Source organism: Blennius ocellaris (genome assembly GCF_963422515.1).
Source record: "Blennius ocellaris genome assembly, chromosome: 11".
In the NCBI taxonomy this organism is placed as follows: Eukaryota; Metazoa; Chordata; class Actinopteri; order Blenniiformes; family Blenniidae; genus Blennius; species Blennius ocellaris.
Window position 1 is genome coordinate 28,247,428 of NC_137660.1, and position 9,337 is coordinate 28,256,764.

The 9,337-nt window shown below is 45.4% G+C and overlaps 2 protein-coding genes across 4 annotated transcripts in view; both read left to right on the plus strand.

The window, feature by feature from the left end:
* The first annotated feature begins 72 nt into the window (after positions 1-72).
* On the plus strand, positions 73-6,795 carry LOC308136624 (alpha-parvin). Of its 2 annotated transcripts, none has more exons than XM_080505051.1 (13): positions 73-323; positions 1,551-1,640; positions 1,729-1,799; positions 2,678-2,780; positions 2,907-3,047; positions 4,020-4,135; positions 4,215-4,273; positions 5,361-5,380; positions 5,484-5,545; positions 5,624-5,692; positions 5,794-5,904; positions 6,307-6,379; positions 6,477-6,795. In XM_080505051.1, exons 1-13 carry the CDS (start codon positions 173-175, stop codon positions 6,551-6,553), a joined length of 1,143 nt encoding a protein of 380 aa, XP_080361177.1. In that variant the 5' UTR covers positions 73-172; the 3' UTR covers positions 6,554-6,795. The 2 variants fall into 2 exon arrangements, with proteins under 2 accessions (XP_080361177.1, XP_080361178.1); XM_080505052.1 differs by having other exon boundaries at positions 5,803-5,904.
* A 1,329-nt stretch (positions 6,796-8,124) lies between these two features.
* Positions 8,125-9,337, plus strand: part of LOC308136622 (transcriptional enhancer factor TEF-1-like) — a 9,663-nt gene continuing 8,450 nt past the window's right edge. For both annotated transcript variants that reach the window (XM_080505048.1, XM_080505049.1), the window contains exon 1: positions 8,125-8,249. The gene's annotated coding sequence lies outside the window, so the exon portion shown is untranslated. The remainder of the gene's footprint in view (positions 8,250-9,337) is intronic.

The window sequence follows — 9,337 nt, forward strand, 5'->3', positions numbered from 1 at the left end:
CTCCTCCTTGTGGGCGGGGCCTCCTGCAGAACGTGTGGAATTCCGTTTCCGCTTTAGGGAGTGTAACTCGGAACTCGGGCTGAGATTTTCCTCCGTCACTTCAAGCTTCTCCTCCACCTTCATCTTCATCACCTCCTCCTCCTCCTCCTCCTCCTCCACCTCCTCCTCCACCATGGCCTCGTCCCCGCAGAAGTCTCCGTCCTCCCCCAAGTCCCCGACGGCCAAGTCCCCGACCCCCAAGTCCCCGTCGTCCAGGAAGAAAGACGATTCTTTCCTCGGGAAACTTGGAGGAACTCTGGCCCGAAGGAAGAAGGCGAAGGAAGGTAGCCGCACTGTAAAAACACCGTCAAGTCAACTGCGATTAAACTCTTAAATGTACTGTTAAAAATGAAAAATCAACCGTTAAAAACTAATTGCACTGTCAAAATACTGTTAAATCAACTGTTACAAACTAATTACACTGTCAAAATACAGTTAAATCAACTGTTAAAGTTTTACATCAACTGTTAAAAACTAAATAAACTGTCAAAATGCTGTTAAATCAACTGTTAAAGTTTTACATCAACTGTTAAAAACTAAATAAACTGTCAAAATACTGTTAAATCAACTGTTAGAAACTAATTACACTGTCAAAATACTGTTAAATCAACTGTTAAAGTTTTAAATCAACTGTTAAAAACTAAATAAACTGTCAAAATACTGTTAAATCAACTGTTAAAAACTAATTATACTGTCATAATACTGTTAAATCAACTGTTAAAGTTTTACATCAACTGTTAAAAACTAAATAAACTGTCAAAATACTGTTAAATCAACTGTTAAAAACTAATTACACTGTCATAATACTGTTAAATCAACTGTTAAAGTTTTACATCAACTGTTAAAAACTAAATAAACTGTCAAAATGCTGTTAAATCAACTGTTAAAGTTTTAAATCAACTGTTAAAAACTAAATAAACTGTCAAAATACTGTTAAATCAACTGTTAGAAACTAATTACACTGTCAACATACTGTTAAATCAACTGTTAAAGTTTTAAATCAACTGTTAAAAACTAAATAAACTGTCAAAATACTGTTAAATCAACTGTTACAAACTAAATAAACTGTCAAAAGTACTGTTAAATCAACTGTTAGAAACTAATTACACTGTCAAAATACTGTTAAATCAACTGTTACAAACTAAATAAACTGTCAAAAAAACTGTTAAATCAATAGTTAAAAAAACTGTTAAACACTGTTAAATAAACAGCTAAAAACTGCTGTTAATTACACTGGTAAACTTAACCATTAAAAACATTGTTAAACTGTGAGATACACTGTTAAAAACTGAAACACTGTCAAAAATACTGTCAAGAAAAAACCTAGAAAGGACACGGAGGATGTTGATTAAAGTTAAAGATCAGTGGTGGTTAAAGAACGGCATGCTGGGAGTTTTACCACATTAATGATATGATATTGATCACTGTACTGTGTGTGTGTGTGTGTGTGTGTGTGTGTGTGTGTGTGTGTGTGTGTGTGTGTGTGTGTGTGTGTGTGTGTGTGTGTGTAGTGTCGGAGCTGCAGGAGGAGGGGATCAACGCCATCAATCTTCCTCTCAGCCCGTCACACTATGAGCTGGACCCCGAGGACACCATGCTGGGTAGAACCTGTTCATCCACTCATCCATTCATCCGTTCATCTATTCATCCATTCATCCATTCATCTGTTCATCCTGTTCCGTCCCCTAGAGGAGAACGAGGTTCGCACCATGGTGGATCCAAACTCCAAGAACGACCGGAAACTTCAGGAGCTGATGAAGGTTTGTCTTCTTCACGTTCTGCTCTTCATCTCTTCATCTGCTCTTCATCTCTTCATCGTTGTCTCTTCTTCATCTCTTCTTGGTCTGCTCTTTGTCTCTTTATCTGCTCTTCATCTGCTCTTGACCTACCCGTCATCTACCCTTCATCTACTCATCTGCTCTTCATCTGCTCTTCATCTCCTCATCATCTGCTCTTCATCTGCTCTTAATCTTTGGCTCTTCTTCATCTCTTCTTTGTCTCTATCTGCTCTTCATCATCATCTCTTCATCTAATATTCATCTGCTCTTGACCTACCCTTCATCTACTCATCTGCTCTTCATCTCCTCATCATCTGCTCTTCATCTTTGTCTCTATCTGCTCTTCATCATCATCTCTTCATCTACTATTCATCTGCTCTTTACCTGCTCTTCATCTACTCTTCATCTGCTCTTCATCTCTTCATCGTTGTCTCTTCTTCATCTCTTCTTGGTCTGCTCTTTGTCTCTTCATCTGCTCTTCATCTGCTCTTGACCTACCCTTCATCTACTCTTCTAACCTTCATCTGCTCTTCATCTACTCATCTGCTCTTCATCTAGTCTTCATCTGCTCTTCATCTACTCATCTGCTCTTCATCTGCTCTTCATCTACTCATCTAATCTTCACCTGCTCTTCATCTGCTCCTCATCTACTCTTCATCTGCTCTTCATCTACTCGCCATCCCTTCTTCGTCTGCTCACCGTCTCTTCTTCATCTGCTCTTCGTTTGCTCACCGTCTCTTCTCCGTCTGCTCTTCGTCTACCCTTCCTCAGCCCTTCCCCGGCCCTCCGTCTGCCCTTTCCTCTTCATTAGCTCTTCCTTGGCTCTTCTCCCTGGTGTTGACGGGTGCCGGTGTCTGCAGGTTCTGATCGACTGGATCAACGACGTCCTGGTCGGCGAGAGGATCATCGTGAAGGACCTGGCTGAAGACCTGTACGACGGCCAGGTCCTGCAGAAACTCTTCGGTAAGAAGAGCCGCCGCCCCTCCCGAACCTTTCGACCCCCGGACGCAGACGTTCGGGACCTTCCTCCGCCGAGAGGCCGGGACGTGTCGGACCGCAGGGTGAACGTGTGAAGCGTCTCTGTTGCAGAGAAGCTGGAGGGTGAACGGCTGAACGTGGCCGAGGTCACGCAGTCCGAAATCGCACAGAAGCAGAAGCTGCAGACGGTTCTGGAGCGAATCAACGACTCGCTGAAGCTCTCGGCCAGGAGCATCCGCTGGAACGTCGACTGTGAGTGTGAAAGGGTTAATCCAGGTTTACTTAATGGATATGAAAGGGTCAATCCAGGTTAACTCTGTGGATGTGAAAGGGTTAATCCTGGCTAACTCTGTGGATGTGAAAGGGTTAATCCTGGCTAACTGTGGATATGAAAGGGTGAATCCATCCAGGTTTACTTAGTGGATATGAAAGGGTCAATCCAGGTTAACTCTGTGGATGTGAAAGGGTTAATCCTGGTTTACTTAATGGATATGAAAGGGTTAATTCAGGTTAACTCTGTGGATGTGAAAGGGTTAATCCTGGCTAACTCTGTGGATGTGAAAGGATGAATCCTGGCTAACTCTGTGGATGTGAAAGGGTGAATCCTGGCTAACTCTGTGGATGTGAAAGGGTTAATCCTGGCTAACTCTGTGGATGTGAAAGGGTGAATCCTGGCTAACTCTGTGGATGTGAAAGGGTGAATCCTGGCTAACTCTGTGGATGTGAAAGGGTTAATCCTGGCTAACTCTGTGGATGTGAAAGGGTTAATCCATCCAGGTTTACTTAGTGGATATGAAAGGGTTAATCCATCCAGGTTTACTTAGTGGATATGAAAGGATTAATCCAGGTTAACTCTGTGGATATGAAAGGGTTAATCCAGGCTAACTGGATATGAGAGGATTAATCCAGGCTAACTGGATATGAAAGGGTTAAGCCAGGTTTACCTAGTTGATATGAAAGGGTTAATCTAGGTTTACTTAGTTGATATGAAAGGATTAATCCTGGCTAACTCTGGATATGAAAGGGTTAATACAGGTTAACTCTGGATGTGAAAGTGTTAATCCAGGTTTACTTAATGGATATGAAAGGGTTAATCCAGGTTAACTCAGTGGATGTGAAAGGGTTCTTCTTCTTTTCTTCACCCCCTGGTGGTACGGAGTGGAATCGCACCACCATTCATATCAAAATGTCCGACGAGGATTGTGTTGTTTTCTGTTTGGCTAGCGGTTCACGCTAAGAGCATCGTGGCCATCCTCCACCTGCTGGTGGCGCTGTCGCAGCACTTCAGAGCTCCGATCCGACTTCCGGACCACGTTTCTATCCAAGTGGTGGTCGTCCAGGTCGGTGAGGGCTCCGCCCACTTCCTGTCGTGTTCGGCCGACACAATCGATCGATCGAACTTCCTGGTTTGTGTTTCAGAAGCGAGAAGGAATCCTGCAGTCCCGACAGATTCAGGAGGAAATCACCGGAAACACCGAGTGAGTCGCCGACACGCCGTGAATTTACGTGGCGTTAACGTAGCGACTTCACCTAGCATCACAGTAGCATCTCGTTAACGTAGCGACGTCACCTAGCATCACAGTAGCATCTCGTTAATATAGCGACTTCACCTAGCATCACAGTAGCATCTCGTTAACGTAGCGACGTCACCTAGCATCACAGTAGCATCTCGTTAATGTTGCGACTTCACCTAGCATCACAGTAGCATCTCGTTAACGTAGCGACTTCACCTAGCATCACAGTAGCATCTCGTTAACGTAGCGACTTCACCTAGCATCACGGTAGCCTCTTGTTTACGTAGCGACTTCATCTAGCATCACAGTAGCATCTCGTTAACGTAGCGACTTCACCAAGCATCACAGTAGCATCTCGTTAACGTAGCGACTTCACCTAGCATCACGGTAGCCTCTTGTTAACGTAGCGACTTCACCTAGCATCACAGTAGCATCTCGTTAACATTAGTTACATTACTGTTACTTTGATGGTGACCTTGAAGAAAGCTGAAGGTCGACATTTTGTCCCAACCTGACTGACTAAGAAAACACACACACACACACACACACACACACACACACACACACACACACACACACACACACACACACACACACAGACTCCGTCTCCCTGCAGCCTGACAGCAGCAACCAGGGAGATAACAGCAGGCCAACACACACATTCAGTCATGCTGGATGGCTAATCACACACACACACACACACACACACACACACACACACACACACACACACACACACACACACACACACACACACACACACACACACACACACACACACACACACACACACACACACCAGGACAGTTGCCCAGACCTGCCTGCCTTTGCCATCATGGATTAGTAGTGTGTGTGTGTGATATCTCCTGCAGTGTTTCTTCCCTCCAGAACATCTGACCCCTGTCCAACAACAACAGCAACGACAACAACAACATCGTCGCGGCAACCGCCAATAGACACACACACACACACACACACACAGAGCTGCACACCTCCATTGTACCGAGCAGTGAGTCTCTTGAGTCTGACGCTGGTTGTGTTCTTCTTTCAGAGCGTTCTCCGGCCGACACGGTACGCTAACGTCACAATGTTGTGTTGTGTGACTTTGTGTAGTTGTATGTCGTTATGCAGTTGTGTTGTGTGATCAACCGATGAACTGAACGTGTGTCCACAGAACGCGACGCTTTCGACACCTTGTTTGACCACGCTCCGGATAAACTCAACGTGGTGAAGAAGGTGTGTGTGTGTGTGTGTGTGCGTGTGTGTGTTGTGTTGTGTTGTGTTTTCTAAAAAAAGTGCGTGTTGTGATTTCAGACTTTGATCACGTTTGTCAACAAACACCTGAACAAACTGAACCTGGAGGTTTCTGAACTGGACACTCAGGTATAATCCAGATTATAGAGCATCTTCCACCTCTAACGTACAGGTTATAGAGCATCTTCCTCCAGATTGTAATCCAAATTATAATCCGGATGATAATCCAGATTACTCAGTTTGCAGACGGCGTGTATCTGGTCCTGTTGATGGGACTTCTTGAAGGTTACTTTGTTCCGCTCTACAACTTCTTCCTCACGCCGGAAAACTTCGATCAAAAGGTAAAATCTCCTACCACCTTTCCTTAACTCCTTTAGGAAGCCTCATAACACCTATCCTTAACTCCTTTACGAATCCTCCTAACACCTTTCCTTAACTCTTTTACGAAGCCTCCTAACGCCTTTCTTTAATTCCTTTACGAAGCCTCATAACACCTTTCCTTAACTCCTTTAGGAAGCCTCCTAACACCTTTCCTTTACGAATCCTCCTAACACCTTTCCTTAACTCCTTTAGGAAGCCTCCTAGCACCTTTCCTTAACTCCTTTAGGAAGCCTCCTAACACCTTTCCTTAACCCCGTGACATCATCCACTCATCGTCTCTTGGGGCAGCCATCTTTGTTGTGCTCCTTGTTGCCGTGGTTACAGGCGGTTTTTTCCCACCTGTGTGTGTGCTTCTCCTGCAGGTTCACAACGTTTCCTTTTCCTTCGAGTTGATGCAGGACGGAGGTCTGGAGAGACCAAAGCCCCGAGCTGAAGGTGACCTCTTGACCCCCGACTCCCCTTGACCCCCCCCCCCGCCCCCCCGGAGGTCGTGACCTTCATCCTTCTTCTTCTTCTTCTTCTTCTCTTGCAGATATCGTGAACTGCGACCTGAAGTCCACGCTGAGAGTCCTGTACAACCTGTTCTCCAGGTACCGCAATGTGGACTAGACACTGACCCAGGTCCCGGGGCACTACCTGGATCCAGATCCACCTGGTCCTGGTCCAGACCCACTTAGTCCAGGTCCAGATCTTCACCAGAGCCTTCCACAGTGTTATTATTATCCTTGCTCACACCAGTCTTTTAAAGAGAAATAGGTAACTGTTTTATGTCTCGACGCTTCGTTTTCCTTCACTTTTGACCAAAAATTGTCTGTTTTCACGTTTTAAAGTATAAAGTTTTAACTTGTTTCACCTAATCAAATGTGTCTTTTCTTTTTTTTTTTCATCTCGTGAAGCTGAAACCTGCAGCAGCTCGGTCCGTAGCTAACCCGGCTAGTGGTTAGCAATTGCTAACTCGGGCTAGCCTGGTTCGCCATAGCTTACCAGGCTAGCGGTAAGCCATGGCTGACCGAGCAAACGGTCAGCAATCGCTAACTCGAGCTAGCCTGGTTAGCCGTAGCTAACCGGTCTTGCAGTTAGCAATTGGTCACTCGGGCTAGTCTGGTTCACCATAGCTAACTGGGGCTAGTGGTGGTTTAAACTGTAGGGAACTTTAGTCACTGAGGTGTTGACATGGGGAGGAGTCAGTAAATGCTTTGAGGGGGAGGAGTCGGTAAATGCTATGAGGGGGAGGAGTCGGTAAGTGTGTGAGGGGGAGGAGTCAGTAAGTGTGAGGGGGAGGAGTCGGTGAGTGCTTTGAGGGGGAGGAGTCGGTGAGTGCTTTGAGGGGGAGGAGTCAGTAAGTGTGAGGGGGAGGAGTCGGTGAGTGCTTTGAGGGGGAGGAGTCAGTAAGTGTGAGGGGGAGGAGTCGGTGAGTGCTTTGAGGGGGAGGGGTCAGTAAGTGCTTTGGGGACAAAGGGTCAATGGGTTTTTACGTCTTCCTCCTTTAGGAGCATGTGGATTTCTTTATTTTGATCTATTTTGTGTTTTTGGAATAAAAAGATTAATTTGTTCAATCCTGCCTCTGGTTTAGGAAGGTGCTGCACACACACACACACACACACACACACTGGTGTACAAACACACGCACACACACACTGGTGTCAGGTTTCAGGTGTGTTTGTTTTATGTCACAGTTCGTCCCTGAGGGAGGAAACCTGAGACCCTGCACTGTAGAGTAAACAACTCCATGAGGCTCTGCTGGGGGGGGTGAAGGGGGGGGGGGGGACGTCCTCTCGTCTACCTGCTGCTGACGTTGATGGCGACGTCACGTGACACTTTGTCTTTACATTTGTTTCCTTCCTTTCATACCTTCACCATTTTTTTTTACTCTTTTTTTTGTTTTCTTTTCCCCTTTTTTTTTCCGTCGATGAAACTTGTTTTTGTTCCCGAAAGTTTGTTTCCTTCTCCGGAGTTTTCTTTTGTCGTTGGAGCAGCTGTTGCCCCTCCCCCTCCTCCCTCTTTCCCCCCCTCCTCCTCCTCCCTCTATCCAGGGTGACGCCAGCCCCTCTCTCTCTCTCTCTCTCTCTCTCTCTCTCTCTCTCCCTCGTTCACTTCATTCCTGCTCCTCATTCCGCGCATATTTCGCATCCTTGGAGCGACGCTGCGCACTTTACGCACGTTTCCGCTCCGCTCGCGCTCCGGTCCCCCGGTCCCCCGGTCCCCCGGTCCTCACACCGGCGCAACGACCCGCGGCACGTACCGGAGTTGGAGGAGCATCTTCCCGGCGCCGCGGCGATTCCGGACCCGGTGGAGAGTGGCGGAGGTGAGTGTGTGTGTGTGTGTGTGTGTGTGTGTGTGTGTGTGTGTGTGTAAGCAGCTGAACAAAAGCTGCTCGTGAGGACTTGTTGCATCCACGGCTTTTCCTCCGGTCCGGCGGGTCCGGTGGGTCCGGTGGGTCCGGGTCCTGAACAGCGACTCTTCTTCGGGACCAACAGGAACTAGTTCACTTTGTCATCCTGGTGTTTTTCACTCCTTCATCCGGTCGTTCCGCTCCTTCCTCTCATCCTTTCCTTTATTTGATTGTTTCATTTAATCAGGTCGTTTCACTCATTCATCAGATTGTTTCACTCCTTCATTAGATTGTTTCACTCCTTCATTAGATTGTTTCACTCCTTCATTTGATGTTTCACTCATTCATCAGATTGTTTCACTCCATTAGATTGTTTCACTCCTTCATTAGATTGTTTCACTCCTTCATTAGATTGTTTCACTCCTTCATTTGATGTTTCACTCATTCATCAGATCGTTTCACTCCTGCATTTGATGTTTCTCTGATTAATTGGATTGTTTCACTCATTCATTTGATGTTTCACTCATTCATTAGATTGTTTCACTCATTCATTTGATGTTTCACTCCTTCATTAGATCGTTTCACTCCTTCATTTGATGTTTCACTCATTAATCGGATGGTTTCACTCCTTGATTTGATGTTTCACACATTCATTAGATTGTTTCACTCCTTCATTTGATGTTTCACTCATTCATTAGATTGTTTCACTCCTTCATTTGGTGCTTCACTCATTCATTAGATTGTTTCACTCCTTCATTAGATTGTTTCACTCCTTCATTTGATGTTTCACTCATTCATCAGATTGTTTCACTCCTTCATTAGATTGTTTCACTCCTTCATTAGATTGTTTCACTCCTTCATTTGATGTTTCACTCATTCATCAGTTCGTTTCACTCCTGCATTTGATGTTTCTCTGATTAATTGGATTGTTTCACTCATTCATTTGATGTTTCACTCATTCATTAGATTGTTTCACTCATTCATTTGATGTTTCACTCCTTCATTAGATCGTTTCACTCCTTCATTTGATGTTTCACTCATTAATCGGATGGTTTCACTCC

Bases quoted from the DNA above. Each gene is read 5' to 3' on its own strand.
- LOC308136624 (XM_080505051.1), top strand. From the start codon at position 173: ATGGCCTCGTCCCCGCAGAAGTCTCCGTCCTCCCCCAAGTCCCCGACG. The intron at 5,546-5,623 runs GTGTGTGTGTGT...TTGTGATTTCAG, and splicing joins AACTCAACGTGGTGAAGAAG to ACTTTGATCACGTTTGTCAA. The intron at 5,693-5,793 runs GTATAATCCAGA...ATGATAATCCAG, and splicing joins TTTCTGAACTGGACACTCAG to ATTACTCAGTTTGCAGACGG.